General features: G+C 45.3%; 1 protein-coding gene across 1 annotated transcript in view; it reads right to left on the reverse strand.

Moving 5' to 3' along the window:
- Positions 1-1,106: 1,106 nt before the first annotated feature.
- GFOD1 (Gfo/Idh/MocA-like oxidoreductase domain containing 1) overlaps positions 1,107-20,596 on the reverse strand; it is a 100,820-nt gene continuing 81,330 nt past the window's right edge. Inside the window, exon 2 of the mRNA XM_081055996.1 lies at positions 1,107-8,298. Coding sequence (XP_080912122.1) covers positions 7,379-8,298 — 920 coding nt within the window. The 3' untranslated portion in view covers positions 1,107-7,378. The remainder of the gene's footprint in view (positions 8,299-20,596) is intronic.

Raw genomic sequence — 20,596 nt, forward strand, 5'->3', positions numbered from 1 at the left:
CACTGTGAGCACCTCTTATAATTGCAGAAGTCAAATGTGACTTGTATTCATCTTTTCTTATCGGTATATATTGAGTTTCACAATTTTAATACCATTTTTTCCTTTCTTAAAATGTGTATACCTTTTTTTGGCACTCTCTATTTGCACAGATGGCATGCTCAGTTTTGACAAAGCACTCTGTCTTGCTTCCTTTTTCAGAACCGCTCTTAGATTTATGATAGTATCATAAGGTATTTACCACAGTATCTTAAGATGTGAAAATATTACGTGTGCACTGTAATAATCCATGTGAATGCAGGGGTTGGCTGCAATTTATTGTCTCAGGGATGGACTGCATTCTTACTATCAGGACCTGCTCATGAAGGAATGAATAACGAGATCTCAGCTTTTATAGTATCCTTTCTAATTCTTCAGTTTTTAAATGAAAGAAAAGCACAGCCAGAATTACCTGTGTGCTTTCTCTAAGATAGCACAGAGTGGAAAGGAAAGGCAAACCCATCCAGGAGAGACCTCATGTCATGAAGGTTTGAAGTTAGGCTCAGCTTGGTTCAAGACGGTTGCCATTAAATGCTGCTAAGAACAAGGTAAGTAAAGATGCTCTTGTAAACAGTCAACTGAGCCTGTTAGAAAGTGTCTTTCAGAGATTGGTGTGAGGTATTAGGTTAAGATAGTAAAATAATAGGGAATTCTAAACTTTGCTCCCCAATCTAAAGTTTATGTTGCCCGCTTCTTGTTTATCTTGAGTTGGCTTTTACACACTCCCCCTCCCACCCAACTGGCCTTTTACAGGTTATCTCCCCTCCATTTCCACAATTCCAAAATGAGGGTTTGAGCTAGATTGCTCCAAAGAGTCTCCAGTTCTAACATTTAATATATTTACAATCGAAAAGCAGAAGGTCAATCAATTCCCATTGTTCAGCTTCATGGATGCTGACACATGAACACTGCCCACACTAGACACACACACACACACACACACACACACACACCAATGCACCACCATCATCCCTACCCCTCATTCTTGCTTCAGAGCCCATAGACAGGCCAGGTACCTAACTCGTGAGCTAGTGCACCTGGGTCTAATAAACACAAAAATAGCTAGAATTGTTTGTTCAATTTTTATTTGCTGCTTTCATTCCTTTATCCCACTAATGCAAATTGTAGAGAACAGCAGGAAGCCACATGTGAAGGGGCACATACCAACTGGCTGAGTGATGCCAGCCATGGCCCCTGAGCATCACAGAAGTAACGGTGGGCACTGGCTCCTGGGCCTGGAGCACCGACTGCTCGGCCTGAGAGCCCAGTGGGGAAGGCCACCTCCCACAGTAGTCTGGCCTTTACAACAGGAAGAACAGTTGCATTCATTGTCCTTTATTTTTTCCCCTTTCATAATAAAAAAAGAAAACCAAAACCTTCTATAATTTATAAGCTATTTTTGCTATCTACATTATATAGAAAATATAGACTCTGTTTACTTTATAACACACATCTTTTTCCCTTGATAAATAATTCTTTAAAATATCTAGTATACATGCCTTGACTTTTTATACATAAGTTTGGTTTTATACATATACATACATATATATACTCATGTTTGTGAAACACAATAAATATATATTCGACAATGACAACCAAACAAATGCAATTTTGGTTAAAAAAAAAAATGAAGTACTGTAAAAGCACCAGGCAGCAAACAGAAAGTTGCAATTGCTAGAAACTTCTCCCTCCTCTGGGCAAGGCACAGGGACAGAATACTGAATGCATCTGGATGCCTGAAAGAGAAGATGGAAAAGGAGCAAAGGAGCTGGGCAGGTCACTTGTTTTTGTTTTATTTCTTAACCTGGAATTGGACGAGCATCACAAATAAGCTATTGCATTTATAAGGAGAAACCAAGGGGCTCATTCAACAACTTGGCCACTGTGATGGCTGCAGAGGCCAGCAGAGGCCTGGATGGGGAAGGAGAGAAACAGAGACAGTGTGACACCACGGTTATTCTGTAGACCCTGGCCACCCGCCCAGGTAAGCTTTTGATTGCCGCACTAAGCATAGAGCCAGCTGCATGACATGGTCTTGTCATTCCTCTAGTTGCTGTTAGTGTGAACAGAAAAGGGTGTAACAGATTCAAGAGTATTCAGTAGTGCAACACTTTAGTAGCCTGAGAGACAGACACTTCAGTGGCCCTCCCAAGGGCCCCAGCAAAGAGGGGCTGCGATGTGGGGAAGAAAAAGGTCCGTAGGCCACCGCTTCCCATGGTTAACCTATATATTCACTCAGATCTGGTACTGGCTTCACCTCCAGACTCCAATGAGACCACATAATCCCATCACTCCTTAAGGCAGCACAGGAGGTCTTCACTTCTCTTAGGAGAAGTCCTGGAAGTCTGTCTCAGTTAGGGCTGCCCCCTGAAATGAAGCATTCCTCATCTATCAGCTTCTCTGCCTAGGGTGGGGCAAGCCAGCTGCTCGGAAAGACTGACACACACAGCTTTTCTATCACCTTGCCTTCCTCCTTGGCCCCAAAAAAGAATTGAGATGCGAGGCGCTTATAGCTGTTTTTTTAAGTGAGCTCCCCAATGTCACGGCCTCTGCCTGGTCAACTTCAGGGCTTAGATGGCCAGAAACATTGGCGGCGGGTGGAGCAGGGTCCTAAGCTAGTAGATGTGCATCCAGGAGAGGTGTGAGGGAGTGTAAGTAGAGCTGGCCTCACACATCCTGAGGTGCACATCTGATTTTATGTCCCCATCCTTGCCAAAGACAATACAAATCAAAGATAAGGGTTCACATTACAATCACAATGGGGCATTTTAAACAGCTAGTTTTATGAGTACATTCAAGACATAAAAGAGCTTCTAGGAAATTGATTCAGCTGCAACAGTTCAGGGAATACAATCCGTTGCAAGTCTGACTTCTAATTGCAACTCTTCTACCAACTAGTCATGGGACCTCAGACAGTCATCTCTCCTAAGCCCCCCTCTTCCCATCTGAGAGCTCTGGAGTTGCTGTGTAAGGCAGGATGTGACTTAGAGTCAGAAAACTGGGCTTCTAGCCTAGCTCTCCCACTAAGAAGCGGTGTGACCTTGGCCATCACTTAACCTGTTGGTGGATGTGAAATAAAGGAACTGAAGTCCCTTCAGATGCAACTGGATTTACTTGCTCCCCAGGATATCATCAGCAATGCTGAATGCTCCCATACCCACCAGAACAAAAGCAATGGAATCAGAAACTTAATGTATGACCACAGGTCAAATTCAACAGCTGCAGCTATGGGACAAAATGAAGAGAATCGAGAGAGTAGAAAGGTACAAATGCAATGCACAGCTGAAATCTGAGTCACAAACAACTGAAAATAAAAAGGCTCACTCCCTGAGAAAAGACATTGTCCTGTGTTCTACTCGGACCACTGAGAGGAAACGCCAAGGCCATCTATAATAATCGGCCAACAATGCTTTGAAAATCCCCAACCCTGCAGTTTGTTGCATCACCTACAATCAAAATCAACGTAGGAAGTCAATTTTAAAAGAAGCTGAGTGATGTTTCCATTTTGGAAGGGGAGGAAAAATGACGACTTCCATTTATAGCTCTATACTAAACCTGGCAGAACAACAAACATGGCATCCTGCTCCACAGGAGGCTGTCACAGCAGTAGAGGGGAGGCCCATGCAAGTCACACTCTGTTCTAATCACAGATGTCCCACAGGGCATGAGAGCAGACCCCACAGGGTCCAACAAGCAGTGCTTTCCTGCCTGGCAAAAACCACCGAGGCACAAATCTTTCTTCTTGGGAGGCAACGTGGTTTGGAGGAGAAAAAAAGATTTTGGATTCAGGTGACCCCACTTCTGCTAATAATTGTGTGATTCTGGGCAAGTCACTCTTCCTCTCGGAGCTTCAATTTTCTCCTGTGTAAAATGGGACTAACAATATTATGGGGTTGTTTTTATGGATTGAATGACGTAATGTACTTAAAATACTCTGTACACAGTGGATATCAAGAAATGTTGGAGCACGGAGTACATGGATGGCTTTCTGCAGAGAGGGAAAGGCTCTGGGAGAAGTTCATCTTGAATTGGAGTGGGCCAAAACTGCCCCTAGGGTCCAGATTTACCTGACACAGAGGTATTAGCTGCCAGGTAGGCTAAGGTGTACCTGTGGTCCCCTGCCATGCCTCTCAATGAAGGGAGAACTCCTGGAGAAGCTAACAGTGGTCAGACTCTCTCTCCAGAAGAATCCAAACTTTCCAAATAAGCCCAGAGCATGCCCAACACATGTGGATGTCACTGTTAAGGACCCCTGGCCTCCCCCCACCCGTCTCAGAATTTGGAATCAGGACATCTGCAGAGGCAAAGAGCAGCATGAGCCCCAATTTCCTGTACCAGAGGCATCCACATGAGGATGGCAACAAATCAGGCAAAGGAGACTAAATGTGATGGCCCTGAAGTGGTGCCTCCTTTACACCCGGTCCTTGAAACACATTAAACTAAGCGGAAAGAGCTGGATTATTGCTGGGACTTGTCCTAGGTCAAAGTCAGCTGATGGTACTCAGATCCCCGAGGCAGGATTAGGTGCTGGATTTTGTGCCAGCAGGTTTTGTTGAAAGTTTGAGATATTAGCTTCATATTGCAGCTCCCAATCGAGTCTTGGCAAGTGATCAGACAGGAGCAAAAGGAGCACTAAAGAAGTATCTTAAACCCATTTCCTATCATTTTTGTATCAAAAAATGAACTATCTCAGTCTCCTCTTCCTCTCATCCCTGCATCTACCTACGACATGCATTTCAGTAGACAACATCTGAGTACACTTACTAAAATATTGTTCATGCTTCTTTTAAAGAATATATGTTCTTTCTATATACCCCAGTCTCAAATAAAAATTTTTGTTTCAGACACTGAATATTTATCACAGAGCTCAGAGGCCTTTGGGAGAAAACAAACAAACAAACAAAAAGACTCCCAAGTATTTTGGTTAAACACAGAAACATAAAATTGAAACCCCAGGAAAATCCCTACTTAGGTTATAAATGAATTAGAAAAATGAGACCCATAGAGTCATTTACTTTCCTTTCACTTCATTCTTAATTACAGCCTTTCAGGCTAGCTTGGGGGGGGGGGGGAATTCATTCTACTCAGTTCCCACAAAAGCTATCCAGAGGGCAATTTAGGAGAATCTGAACCAAAAGAGTTGATGTCATGGCCCGCTGCTCAAATTATAATTGGGAGACTTCCACTCTACGAAATCTCTGGTTTTGAACGGATAGCTACGAAAGCTGGCATGCCATCATGAAGTCAGAAAACAGACCAGGGACCTAACGTACCACGGAGAGTTTCAGCTGACTACCCTTACCAGTAAGGCTCCCGGAAGTAGGAGAATTCTTTCTAGGAAGGCCATCCTTACTCCTCTGTGATAGAAAATGACCACTGTTCCCATGGCATTTGGGCACGCCCACACTGCACCCATGGGCAGCCTGGGCTTCATAGTATATTGACCCTAGGAGGAGAATGGAGGATGCGACTAATTATGTTGTTTATTTTCAGATTCTGCCTATCCAGAGCCTGGGGGTGGACTCTTGGCCCTTTAAACTCCCATCTAGTTCTACTGCCAATTATCTGAAAAGAAGTTAAAATCTCAGTTGTGTGCCAAAGATAACTGTTAGATTTCTGTGAGCTGTGAACAAAAGCTATGTAGATTTACAAGCACTAGTTGCCACATCCAACTTTGACAAGTCTTCTGTGGGATTAAGAAAAGATAACAAAAGGATGATGGCCTGTTTTCAAAATGTATTTGACTTGGTCTTTCTTTCAAGACCAGGTCTGAATTTTTAAAAGCGATTTTAATGACATTTGGTGGTAGTAAGCATTTACAAACTCGTGTGTGGTGTGTGTGTGTGCGTGTGTGTGTCTGTGTGTGTGTCAGGTTGTTCCCTTTTGCCGCTGCCGCTCTGAGCCTGCAGTGTGCCACCTTCAACAAAAGCTCAGTAAGCAGAGGGTGATGAGAGACAGCAGACCAAAGAGAAGGATAACATATTTTTTTCAACATTAGCTTCTCAACCCTATATGAAGATACACCTGAGAGGGTTCTAAAACCGTTTTAGAAACACTGAAAATTATGTTCCTTGTTGTCCTTTTGTTTTGTTTTGTTTTGTTAATACCTATTAAACTTTTTTTAAGATGTTAGAATTGTGAAAGCAAAGGCCAAAGCAAAGGAAAAGAGCCTTGACATTTTTGTGTGTGGGGGAGGACGGAAGAGGATTACATCTGAGTGGAACTAAAGACTTCACTTTTTAATCCACAAAGCTCGGTGAATCTCCTAAAGGCCCTTCCCCAGCTTGGTAGGAGAGATGGGTGTTTGAGCACAAAGCAAGTCCAGGGCTGGCTGACATCCCTTCTTCTGGGGAACTCCCACTGCAACTCTGGGGCACACAGCTGCCCCCAGTTCTCGAGGGCAACATATGAGCTTGTAGTCAGACCCACACCTCCTGCTGTCTCCTTGGCCCTGCCTGAAGAACCAGTTGAAAGGACAACCTCAATACTTCAGTGCTGAATCCCTCTTACACTCAATTCCACTCCACCGGAAGTAGTGTTTTAAGGTGGCTCCTTATAATTTTATAATTACTGACAAATTCAAGGGGAAATTTTATTCTCTGCCTCATCTGTTTCCATGCAGGGTGTGTTCCTGTTCTCTGCTTTTGAGTGAAAGAACCTGTCTCTCTGCTGGCCATTCCTGGTACTCCCTTAGCCTGTCTCAGGCCAGGTGAAAGGGAGGGAAACCAATTAGGTCCACTTCCTCATTGTTCCTAGGAGGAAGACCAATCAATCAAGAAAGCTGTACACTTTGCTGTCAAGTCCTTTTCTCTTCAGACACTTACTTAAAGTAGCGTTCCTGGAATGTGAACATTCTCATTAGCCCTCTGCACCCACACCTATCCCAGACTAAGAGACATGTGTGGACATGTGAGGACATGCTTTTCCCTGCCAGGTGTGTGTGCCGGAAGTGAAACACCAACTGAGCTTGCCATCAGATATGGAGACTTGACCTTGCAGGAGCATTTGGCTTGCAAAGGAGGCCAAGGTGTGGGGGGTGGGTGAGATAGGAAGGAAAGCCACCCTCCTTGTTTCTCACAGAAAAGGGCAGCACAGGGAGCTAAACGTCCTCTCTCTCATGCAAATGGCCAACAGGGATGATCTCAGGAAGGACAGGCCCTCTGGACACTCCTAGGCTATTTGCTCAAGCCCCCAACAGTCTTGTTTGGGACCCTTCACCTGGGCCTCTCCTTCCCAGACGCCATTTATTCTCATTGCCCCTCCACCTCCCCACCCCCACACTCCTCGCGGCCACCTCTCTCTCACACAGAAGGCCTACGTGCCCCTAAGTCCCCAGGCCGTGCTAACAGTACAGGGACATCCTGCTCCTGCGCATGGCCTCGCTGATCAGGTAGGCGGGGCTCAGCTCCGGCTCCTCCGTCATAATGGCAATGTTCTGCCACTCGCCCGTCTGGCTGGACCTCTTGATGGTGTCCACCACGCACAGGGCGTACAGGCAGTCATCGAAGGTGGCAGCCATGGTGAGAGGCCGACCGTCCCACGTGCGCCGGTCGTCCTGGTCCTGGAAAGCCTGGCGCACGGCCTGCATCATCTTGATGGTACCGCGCAGGTAGGGCGAGGGGATGTCGCTGAAGGCCTTCTCGGGCAGCAGGGAGTTGCTGACAGGAGTGGCGTCCTGCAGCAGCAGCTCCTGCTCCGGGGCGCTGTTGCGCTGCCCATACAGGTCTGTGCCCACTGCCAGGAGGCGCCCGGCCGAGCCCACCACGGTCACGTCCTGCTTGAACTCGCCCGGCACGTTGAAGTTGAGGGTGACAGTGCAGCACACCCCACCCTCCAGCACCATCTGGAAGGTGCAGAAGTCGTCGCTGGTGATCTGGCGGATGCCCTTGATGTGGTCGGTCTGCTTCACGAAGGTCTTGAGCAGGCCGTGGACCTTGACGGCTTTCTGGCCGGTGAGGAAGGTGAGCAGGTCGATTATGTAGGTGCCCACCGAGTGCAGGCCGCCGCCGCCCATCAGGTCGTCGCAGCTCCAGTTGTACTTCTTGCCCAGAAGGCTGCCGCTGTGCACCTGCACCTCGCACACCAGCAGCTCGCCCACGTAGCCCTCCTCGATGAGCTGCTTCATGCGCACGAAGGCCGGCAGGAAGCGCAGCACGTTGCCCATGATGCTCATGAGCTTGGGGTAGTAGTGGGCGGCTGACATCATGCGGAAGGCGTCCAGTGGCGTGGCCGTGCGGTCGCAGATGACGTTCTTGCCAATGCCTGTGAGCGGGAGGAAAAACAGCGGATCAGGGCGCTGGAGGACAGGGAGCGATAGGGGGCGCTGTGGCCCCCAGTCGTTAATTCTTGGACCCGGAAACAGGCCTGAGCGGCTATACTTATCACATTTTAAATATTTTATAACATCTTTTATTTATGCAAAAACAATAGATTCTATATATTTCAATATTATATATTCAGTGATTAAGTAAAGTCGAATTACTTTTAGTATTAAACCATTGGCCTTAATTTAAATATTACTTTATATTATATTTAAATATAATTAAATATAATTTAAATAGTTCTAGTTTAGAAATATTTTAAAATATTTAAAAATACCTGAAATATAATATAAAATGCCTCATTTGATATTTTATGTATATAAGTCTATAACATTTTATATACAAATACGTTGTAAAATATTTATATATTTAAAATATTTAAATATAAAATATAACAGTTCTATTAAAGCATACAATATAATCTTTTACATATAATATGAAATGTCTTATCAAAATTATCTTACTTATGAAATGTTTTATATGTAAAATACAATTTTTATTTAAAATGTATTATTAAAAATATCACATGTAGAGAAAAGAACAGTGTCTCTGTCTCTACAGAACCAGAATACATAAGCTTAAATCATGGCCAAGGCGAGTCTGATTAAGCATAAGGAGGAATTTCTTAATGATATCCTTCAAAGGTCTAAGCTTTTAGCTGGCTCCCCACAACCACCAATAAAGGATTATATTGAGTGTTATCTTGCTTGTTTACTTTGCATTATGAATTAGGACGGGCAGTGGTCACAGATGTGTTGGTTTAGTGTTTTCCAGCTCCTTATGGGAAGAGCAAATATTCCCTGTATTGGAGGGGTGGGCAGTGGCCCGTTTCTCCCGAACCTCCCTCTGTCTCGTGGTGGGGTTTGGTACTTTTGTCCAACGGAACTGAGGCTTATGTGATGACTGTAATGAGTGCATAAATTACAGATAGACACAAGCCCTTTAGGAGACTAAGTGGTTCCTGTTATGGAGAAAAGAAAGGATCAGAAGAAAGGAGAGTAACAGGGGAGAAGAAAGGGATTTATTCTGCAGAAGCCAAGAGTCAGGGAAGAAAAACAACTCAGCTGAACCTGGAGAAACAGCAAAATGGAACTGAAAAAAAAAAGAGAATTAGACAAATTTTGTTAGCAAACCAGATTAAAGGATGCTAGGTGAAAAGTCTTAGGGAGTTTCTTAGCAGTGCTCTGTTGTCCAATCATACTCTGTACATAGACCCTCTAATGGGGACCTGGACACTCCAGCCACAGATGAGGGAGACACCACAAGGCAAATGGCGTGATGAGATACACACACCCATCCCAGTTGTCCTGGCTATGGGCATCCAACTTGACAAAATCCATGAAATTTGGCTCTCGTTTACCCATTGGAAGAACAAGCCAAACAACAGACATGGTCAGAACAGATTACAGAAAATACAATCGACAGCTGTCACTTTCCATATGCACATCTAATTCTGGCCCCGTGAAAGGCCTGGAGGTTAGAAAGTGACTACAGCTCCTTGCCTTTTCCACATCTGCTTATCAGGAAAGCTGGCTGGCTTTCCTGATGACCATGAATGAGCAGTAAGAAGTACCTTTAACTCTTACCATGTTTCCTCGAAAATAAGACCTAACCGGAAAATAAGCCCTAGCATGATTTTTCAGGATGACATCCCCTGAACGTAAGAGCTAATGCATCTTTTGGAGCAAAAATTAATATAAGACCTGATCTTATTTTCGGGGAAACACAGTAGCAACCAGGTGAGGGCTGAAGCTCCAGCAGAGGGGTGAGGTAACATTGGTTTGTATTACCAAAAGTGCCATGCACCTGCCTAACCTAATGTTCTGATTACATGGTCCTGTAGGTTTACTGTCATGTAACACCTGCTCATGCTGGCAGAAGCAGATTTACATGTAAACGGATTGGTAGGTCACTGCAGGGACAGGTGACAAATGCTGCAAAATCTGCTTCACACCTGTTGGGTATATAGGCTGTAGGCTCTCCTATACCCTACCTCAAGGTCCTCCAAACCAGGACCCCCGACTGCCATCTTCTTGTTATTCTCTATTGGTCATATCAACGGCACAGGAAAAAAAGTTTATCTTATTTTTTGTTATAAAAGCTATAAAATGAAATAATAAAAGAAAAAATCAATTGGGGAAACTAATTCACTCTCCCTCCACACATCCAAAAGAATCATTGAATGAGTAATGCTTTGCAGCTCTGTAGATGAAAAGATTCTGATGAAAGCTATAGACTCCCTCTGCAGAAAATGTAATATGAACATACACACACAACTCCCCCATTCTGAAACTCAAACATGGCCCTCCCAAGTTTCTGAGATAATGGGCATCTCTTCCTTTAGGCTATTTTTACATTGTGGTTCCACACTACACAGTAAGTTCTTCAAGGATAAAGACTGGGTCTTCTAATTTCTTAAGTCTTCACTATATCCACAGTGCCTAGAAATTGTGTGCCTGCAGTCTTTTGTTACACCCACACTCTACAGGTGGGTCTCAGCAACATCTTAACTCACAATATCTTTAAAAGTCAAAAGAGACTTCTAGGAATCTATCATAAAGAAATCATCTAAAATGTAAGCACAGCTTCTTGCCCAGAGATGCTTCTCGTGCATTATTTATTAAAGCAAAAAGCTGGGAACAGTGCAAATGCCCATCGCTAGAAGAAAGGGTAAGCAAGCTATAGTACAGCCATATAATGGAATAACTGTGCAGCCACTGAAAATGATGCTTATAAAGACTTATTAATGGCAAGCAAGATGATTATGATGTAATGTTAACTGAAAAAGGCTGTATTCATAAACATACTATGATCTCAACGCTCTCTTAAAAAGACAAAAGAAAATGGAAAAACCTGAACAGGACCTCCTCAAAATGTTTACAGTGGTTAATTGATTAGTAAGATTATAACTGATTTTTATTTTCTTTACTATATTTTTCCACATTTTCTAAGTTTCTATTTTCATGGTCAGAAAAAAACAAAAACAGTTTTCCTTTTTTAAGGCCAAAGGAGACATGAAGACCTTTGAAGGACAGTGTTCACTTGATGGTAGGAAGGAGGGTCCTACAAAGTCGAAGATGAGCAGGCAGGTCCCAGAGCCCATGGACCTGTCTCAGTACCCATGCCCCACCAAGCTGGTGAAAGAACCGCTGACCCTGAACTTTGAATGTTCCAGAGGCTCAGGCTACGTTGCCAGGTCTTCTTGCTCCAATTCCTCAGGCCCTCTTTGTGATCCTGGTGAAAGCTATGGTCTCTCTCCACATGATGCAATTCAAACATACACATAAAACTTTACCCACACCCCAAGCCCACGCGTACGTAGCCTGTTCTGAGGAAATTATAGGACCACTTCTTGAAGTGTTTATGACGTATTGTAAAAAATAAAATAATACTTCCAGCTTTACAAGGAGCCCAAAATGCAGAGCTAGCAGGCCTTTCACAGATTTGTAAAGTAAAGCTTATTTTCTCCCTGCTCTGGACAGTCTTACCTCTTGGTGGAGCTACTGTAAAGACCATTCTGGAACCCTGAAGACCGTAGATTCTGGTTCCCAGCTTTTCCCCAAGATCTGCTCTACCAAAGTGCCCAGACCCTAACATTCCAACGTTCCTCGCAGTTTAACAAGAATCAGGGGCTTAGGCTAAAGAAATGCAATTCTATTTTTTGTTGTTTTTGTTTTATTTTTGCATTATTGATGTGTAATTGACATGTAAAGTTGTAAGATATTTAAAGTGTACATTATGGTGATTTGATATACATATACATTGTGAAAGGATTCTCCTACTACTTAATTAACACGTCCATCACATTTATCTTTTGTGTGTGTGTGAACATATAAGTTCTAACCTCTTAGCAAATTTCAATTATACAATACAGTTTTATCAACTACAATCACCATGTTTTGCCATGTTTTATCACCTCACACCTTATTCATCTTATAGCTGAAAGTATATGTAAAGAAATCCAATTCTAACTGTAGACTTCCAGTCATCAGACACTGTGTGTGTGTGTGTGTGTGTGTGTCCATATATGCAGGTGTGTGTGTGAATGCATTAGTGTGGCACAGAGCATTCCCCTCACCTCTAAAATCATACGTAATGTAAATGGAACTTGCATTATCTGGGCACAGGGTTGACACACCCCACAATCCTGGGTGTGTCAGATGCCATTGAATATATCCTGGCTTTCTCCCAAAGAAAGCAGATAGATAGATACCTGCCTTCAAATTGCCTCAGTCGGCCTGGGCTTTCGGTTTAGCTGTCCAGAAAATACAAGCAGTCTTTGATGCCTTCATGATTTTCATGTGTTTTAGCACAATCCTTTTCTTGCCACCACCAGAGAAAGTGCTGGAATGGCTCTTTAGAGAAAAGCCCTCTCTCTCCATTTTGTGCTGGAAAGGAAATAGGGCAAAATCCTGTACTACTCCCTAGGCACATGGCTTTGACAGCCCTTTGATATGAAGGTAAATATATCCCACCAGAAAGACTGAAACTAAAGGACTCAGTTTCCCAGGGAGAGAAACTCAGGGAGAGGCAGTAGGCCCCTTTATGAGCCTGTCCCCAAAACAGCTCTGGCTGATTCCTAATGGGGAATCATGAGGGGGAAAACTACAACCTGGGCCTCTGCGCTGCATATCCCAAGAGGATAGTCTGTGCTTTCCATAGGAAGGCCACCTCTACCATTTCGCATCTTTCTGAGCGTCACCCAAAACACACTCCCTTGAGGTTTTGGGTTCGGATTCTCTTGTGTCAAGATGTTGTGTCCTTCTAAGGCAAAAGATCTAAAACTTTGGGACCTCAGACAATCTCAGAGAAAATCATGCTGTGGAGAATCAGGCAAAGGGACTTGAATCACACGGATTCAATTTCACGCCAAATAAACAGGCAGTGCAAAATGGAAAAAAAAGGAGGAAAAAAATACTATGAGCCTGAGAAAAAGTGTTCTGTGTTTTGCAATGCCCCAAACAGCTCCGGAGGACTTGGAGAGTTTCAGCAAAGCCCACTGGTACTGATGATAATGCAGAGAACAGCAGGACATTTCCTCTCCGAGGCTCCCAGGAGGTCACCCTGCTTGCTGCCAGCCATTACACTATCATGTCTCATTCAGCCAGATCCACTGAGGGGTCTGTCCCCGTACCCAGGAAAAGTTACCTTGCAATCATTAATGGTAGGTGGCAGAGAACACGTCAGGACTGGCCTGGGCATTCTGGGGAAATCTCCAGAACTCACCTCCACAGAGACCATTTACTTCTTTTCCCCAGGACAAACCAGAAGACCTTAGGCTAGGTCTTTTTTGGGGGGTGGGTTAGGGGGAGTGCCTTTAAGCTGGAACCAACTTTGTTTTTCAAGGTGAGAACGCCTCAAATAAAGCAGGGGTTCTCTGCCATAAAATGATGGGACTAATACTTTCCCACCTATGTCAAGGAGCTGAAGTTGGGGAGAAAGTGAGATTGATGGGAAACTCTGGAGGGTGAAAGTACAATGTGCAAGGAAGTATGCCTGCTCTTTGTCAGAAGCTTTTAAATTAAATAATTTCAGAAGGAGCTTTACTGTCCTGCTGAGCTCCCTCATGGGGAAATGGAAATTTGGCTTCCTCCAAAGCCCGCTGAGTGTGTTCTCTGTAACAGGGCCAAAATATCCATGTCCCTCATGAGGATTTAGTGCTATCGGGAAGGACTGTCCAACCAACAGACCCCAGACACCTTCCAGCAGCTGCTCCCCTCACACCCTCCAAGCTCAAGGTCTCCAAGCTGTGGCTGAGCACCCACTCATACCTTTCCCCAGAGACCAGGGCATTTGTGGGGGATAATAGGAGTATCCAAAGAGGCCCTTCAGGAGCCAGAACAAGGAGCTTCCCATTGACACCTCTAGGGAAAGACACATGCTCTCTGCTGACACAGAGCAGCTGCCCTTTCTTGCTCTCGATCAGGTAGGTTGTTATCCCTGGGTACCTGGAAAATGGCTGCCACTGGCCTTCTAGACACCAGAGCCCTTCCCTAGTAGCATAATCAGCCTGCAACTTCAAAGCATCCCTCCCTGCCAAAATATTTCCAATGACACACTCTCTTATCTAATCAATGATGAAAATCTATGAGGCCCATGCTACTTTGCCACCAGTTCTTCCAGATTATTCTACTTGTGTTGACAGTCCCTTATCTTCTGAAAGCCAAAATGGATGCTGGTCCTGCAGGCTGGCTTGCAGCTGTCCTGGCAAACTGGCAGAACCCCCACAAGAAGTCCCATCCAATACAGTTTCCTATTTTTTCCTGCCATTCACCAAACGGGAAAAAGGCTTTCATTGCAATTCAAGCAGGAAACTCATTATCTTTATTTATATTCCATTCTTTCAACGTTTCTGTGCTAGGCATGGGGATCAAAAATGAGTAAGAAAGATGATTAGAAGCTCACAGCCCAGTAGAGCAGACCAATCAGGAAATGAGTGGTTATGGGATCTAATAAATTATACCAGGTCTAATAGATTACGGGATCTAACACAGGGATGGTCAATGACAGCACAAAGGAAGGCCTGCCCAGTTGATTTGGGCATGCTAGAAAGTTTTGCTGGACAGGTGACATTTGAGCAGGGTTCTGAAGCATGTAAGAATTTACCCATTCATTCAGAAGCTTCACGTCCCTTTTGGAAAAATGGTCTAAAACAAGGGTGTTTTCAACCTGGATTCTGAGAAACTGCTAAAATTGGACTATCTACAAAAATTGTCTGTATGTATCCTGATGTTCAATTTTCTGAGAGAGAGGTTTATTAGAGTCTTAAAAGAATCTGTGATCCAAAGGAGATCAAGCAGAACTAGAGTTTAATGTGAAGAAAAAAAACTAAAGCAGGCCAAAGAAAAATCTCTGGTTTTAACAAAACTAAGTATCTGAACAGACAGGACTATTTATAACACTTCTTCCCTGCAGCCTGAGACTCAGTACATTTGGTCAGTTTCACTCACTCACTGCAACACTCCATGTAGTTCAGCTCTGCCTCTTTTTTCCTTTATTCCTCCCCACCCCCGCCCGCGTGTGGATCTCTTCCCCTCCCCCACTAACGCATGTTTTCTTTAGGGTTAGAAAGTGCAAGAGAAGTGGCAGCATCAGCAGGGTTGACTTGTCTAAACCCCACTCTGTGCCCAACCCCCCACCCCATTCCTGTTTCCTGTAAATTGGAAGGAGAGCCCCTTTGGAGAAACCCCTCATCTTTAATCCTGAGAGTTCCTGACAATTTCCCAACTCAAACCACGAATCTGATCTGTTCACAATAATAATGACACAATTTAAAATAGCAACAACCATTTATTGAGCACTTTACTTTGTGCCAGAAGAGGCTGAGAATTATATACACACTTCTATTTTTTTAGTGTACAAAACCCCATGAGACAGACACAAATATCCTTCCCAATTCACAGATGTGGAAACTGAACCTATGAGAGGGTAAGCACTTGCCCATGGTTCCACAACGCAAGGAGTAGTAGAGATGAGATTTGAACTGTGGCTCCAGAGCAAGCCTGGTCTTAACTTCTCTATGCCTACTGCCTTCTGGCCACCATTATCTTAAGGCTGGCTAGGTTAGATTTTGTTCCCATATCTAAATTGTATACAACACCCAGAGATGACATTCACCTTTTTGATACATGCTCCCATTCTTGCTGGCCACACGTGCCTGTGCACATATGTGCAATGCAGGCCACACATGGCACCACAATGGCTCGGAGGGGAATTATGACTGACTGTGGTGAGCATCAGAAACCGGGAGGTGGGGGTGGGGGTGCCTAGTGCTCAGAGGTTGACCACCAAAAGTCTCAGAACCGCTTGATTAAGTTTTCATTCTAATTTCAAACTTTAGATGGAAATGGGTCAGGGTGACCCATATTCAGCTCCTTTTGTCAAGGCCTGTGATGCTGTCAGTGAGCTCTGAAACAAGGGAACAACCAAAGAAAGGAAGTCAGAATGCTGACATTGACGGGGCTTGATACTGAATTAAGAGGTTCAAGTGCTTGTCCATAGCCAACCCGCCCGTAAAGGCCAGCGCCTATCCCACCAACCCTTCTTTATGGACTTTGTCTGAGTCTTCCTTTTGCCCAGGAATCCCTATCAGTAGTTAAGTGTTCTCAGATTGTTCCATGCAGCTTAGTATCATCTAATCATTGATCCTAGAGCCTCCGAAACACGGACAGCGCTCCTGAAACACTTCATTTTCCGTTTCCTAGTTGGCACATGGCACACATCTCCATCACTGTGACTTACACATGCTGAGAATGAGGATATGTTGGCAAGTCACTAGCCAGCTCCTTCCAGCCTGGGCATTCCCCAGGCGACAAAGAAAGGCTTCTCATTTGCAGCTCAGGGAAAACCAAGGATAGAGGTTCAGAAACAGCAGGTAGCCACGTGGGAGCCAGAGATCTTCCAGACCAGTGGCCAGCTTCTCGGGTAGGTGGCCTGAGGCAGCCCTTCCCTGCATGTAGGTGTGAGGGGCAGTAAGGAGGTGAGAGCGCCCATGGGAGAACAGAGGCCTGGGGTTGGGTGCAGTGGCGGTCGCTGTCTGGGACTTGGGGACAGAGGAAAACAACTAGCACTGTGGGCCTCATCAGGTGAGTCCTGCTGAGTTAGTCCCAAACGCCAAGGGCCCTCAGCGATCATTCTTCTGCGAAGTGACCTGAAACTTGAGCCTACACCACTATTCTGCACCTGGACAAGCCAGGATTCAGAGGACACTCTTAGATCCAGGGAACATAGTAAGCCACACTTTCCCCATAGAAGCAGCCACCTTCTGCAGCGTGTGTGTGTGTGTGTGTGTGTGTGTGTGTGTGTGTGTGTGTGTAAGGGGGGGAGGGCAAAATGCTGAACGGTTGGGCCACCAGAGTCATCTAAAAGTACTGAGCTACTTAAAAGAAAATGTAAATGATTGGCTTGGGTGAGATGACCAGATTGGCGTATAATTCCATTCCCTACCTACCCACCTACAGAAGGGGTCCTAGAACGGTGATCAGGTTGGCTGCAGAAAAATATAGAAATCTATACTTTCTCTCCCTAAGTATCGTGTGAATTCTCATCACACATCCAAACGGGTGGGAGCCTCGTGTTATCTCCCAAAGCCTCCACACAGTCCCCAAAAAAGCCTCAGTATCCAATTGTCAATCGCAAGTGAGGATAGAAAAACTATCCTCATTGTGCATATAGTATGAAAGACAACAGAATTCAAACCAAGTCACTTCTTTAAAAAAGTAGGCAACTCTCCATTCAAGAGGTGTTATGCTTTAGAGAAGGGATCACTGGTATAGGTACCCAGCAGGAGTGTTTTCTTAAGAATCAGGATATTTCACAGTCTAAGTATTACGCCTCTCAAAAAATGGAAACATCTAGAAACATTGGGCCTCTTCCCCCAGAGCCTCCCACGTGACAACAATGCACTGGAGTTGAACAGTGGCTTCCACAGTTCGGCGGTGAGTGCACTGCCAGGTTGTCATACTTTCCAACAGTCCGTACTGCATGGCTATGAGTTTTCTGTGGCAGCTACAACTACCACAAACGTAGCAGCTTAACACCCATTTATTATCTTTTAGTTCTCTAGATCAGAAGTCCAGGCAGGCTCAGCGGGGTCTCTGCTTAGGGTTTCACAAGCCACTCTGGGGAAGAAAATGCTTCTAAGTTTATACGGTTGTTGGCTGAATTCCGTTCCTTGGGGCTGTCAGCCCGAGGTCCCCCCTGGTTTCCTTGCAGGCTGGCTAGCTTCTAGAGACGCCTGCACCCCTTGTGTGCCATGCCATCTTCAGGCCAGCAGCAGCATGTGGAAGCCAATCCTTCTCGGGCTTTGCAGTCTGACTTTCTCTTTTGTCACAAGCTGGAGAGAACGCTGTCTTTAAAGGGCTTCTATGATTTGATTAGGTCCTCCCCAGATCATCTCCCTCTTGCCGTATGACTAATTACCAGAGTGATACCGGGGATGAAGGTCATCGTAAAATTACTCCAGCCCAGTCCACTCATTTGCCACCAGCTCTAGAAAGCCCCACCAGAAGGGAAATTCTCAAGTTCTCTCCCAACATAAAGTACCTCTTTATGTTGTGGCATGTGTGGACATTCCTTTCAAACCTCCCTTTGTTTCTATGTTCTTTCAGTAGTTTTTACTCCATCAAAAAGAAAGACTCAGTAAGGTACTCTAGGCTTTTAGAAACCTATTATTAGTCTTCTTGTTACCACAGAAATTGTGTCCCCAATTCAGGATTCCCTGTAGGCAGTGGTAGTGGGAGGGCAGTGCGGGACCCTGGGGAGCAGGGGCAGAAACGAGTACAAAGAAGGAAAGAGATGTTGAAACTGTTATGTATCCAGGAGGTGCCCAGGCCGGCCATCGGCTCCGTTAAGCATCACACCAGCACCGTTATCTCCATTTCTCCAGAATAGGAAGCCAAGGCTAAGAGAGATCATGATTGCCCAACATCATAGATATGTGGCAGGTCCCGGCTGCAAATTCAAATCTGTGATCCCAAAGCCCTGTGTTTTCCATTTGATGTCTAGGGAATTGCTACACGTGGAAGGGTGGGAGCAGGATGAAATGACTGAGCCTCAGAGCTGCCAGATATGTTAATAAAAGAAGTCCCAAACGCTTTGGGCCCCACTGGACCCCAGCCTTGCGTTGAGAAGTGATTTGGGAAGGCAAAGGAGTGGGAGGGCAAGGTTCGTTAGTGCTTGAAGGAAGAAGAGCTGGAAAGCAAGAAGAGCAGGTGGGAGTCTCAAAGTGGGAGAACCACAGCGGCTGTTGTCCTGAAAAGGCAGATATCCAGTTGTTCCACATCTGTGGCAGTGAACCGGCCGGAGCAACTGAAAGAATCTTATGAGGAAGGAGAGAAACAGGCCATTGTGGTGGCTGGGTTCCCACATACGAATAAAAGAAGCTGTGCAAGGAAGGGCTTCAGCCTTCTGCACGCAGGCACCTGCCATCTTGTCAAAGGGAATCAGGCAGCAATGGGCTTGCCACATGCTTCACCTCTAAGAAGTGTGCCAGCAGCAAAACCCTGGCAGGTGGGGCCACACTACGACCACCCCCACCCCAGGGAAGCCCAGGAATGCAGATCCTTGGGGGAATAAATACCTGGGTGTGGCCAAAACTTGCCCAGGAAAGGAAAGCGGGCTGATGCGCCATGTTTCCTCACAATGAAGCCATGGAGCTTCCTCCTCAGCCAGAAGCAGAGGGGGAAACAAATCAGCTGTGAGACGATCTTCAATTTAAAAGCGCAGTGTTCCTCCTGATGTGGCCAGACAACAGCAATAAGCCCCTCCGACCGCCAGGAGGCAAACTAGATGCCTGGATTATCAGGATAAACAACCACTAACAAACCATTTCCCAAAGCACTTTCATCTACATCATCTCCACAATTCATACCAATTCTGTGACAAGGTGTGAGGACTGCTGGGAAGGCGGTGATGGTGAGTAACAGAGAAGAAACCTAGAATTAGGCATTTGTGTGTGTTTTCAGGGGCTGAATCCTCGTGGTTACACCTGGGAAATTCCCCATCATGTGAGTCCTAGTGGGAGGGAGGGCTTCTTGCCCCTATGGAAGCCAAGCCAGCAGCTTACTTTCCCAGCAGCCTTTTCAGCAAAGGCATGGGCACACACGTGGGTTTGGCCAACTAGGGGCAGCAGGTGGTAAACAAGGAAGGAGGAGGCTGGAGCACCCATGCTGGCAGTGGGGGTGGCAACACCCCGTTTCCCACGGCTGTGGTGCAGCGATGCCAACAATGGCACCAACAAAGTGGCAGGGTCTGTCCACGTCGGCAGGTTCCCCAGTGAGACGTGGAGAGTGATTCCTGCTGCCAAAGCCTTCTTTGTTCCTCGCTATCCAAGTCTACTTCCCCAGCTTGCAGAACATCTCAGTGAAGCACTAATATCCTTTCAAAAAATTCCATTCTGCTAAAATCAGCCAGGTCGTTTCTGTTGTTGGCAATTAAAATGCTTCTCAGGGACAAGAGGTTTACAAGCTTCTGGACCCCCGTCTGAAAAGATTGATTTGGGCACTGAGGAACTACTGAGTGCCTATTAATAAAGCAGCCCAAGCCCCAGCAGGATTTATTGGAAAGGGAAGTGGAATGGGAGCTGGAGGACATGGATTGAATTTCTGATTCCAGCATTTAGAACTGCGTGACCCAAGCTATTTGACATCCTCGAGGAAGCTTAGATCACTTATCTATAAAATTGGAATAAAGCCTTACTTAAAAAGCTGCTTTGAGGATGAAATAACATATAGCCACTG

This window comes from Rhinolophus hipposideros, assembly GCF_964194185.1.
Source record: "Rhinolophus hipposideros genome assembly, chromosome: 8".
NCBI lineage: Eukaryota > Metazoa > Chordata > Mammalia > Chiroptera > Rhinolophidae > Rhinolophus > Rhinolophus hipposideros.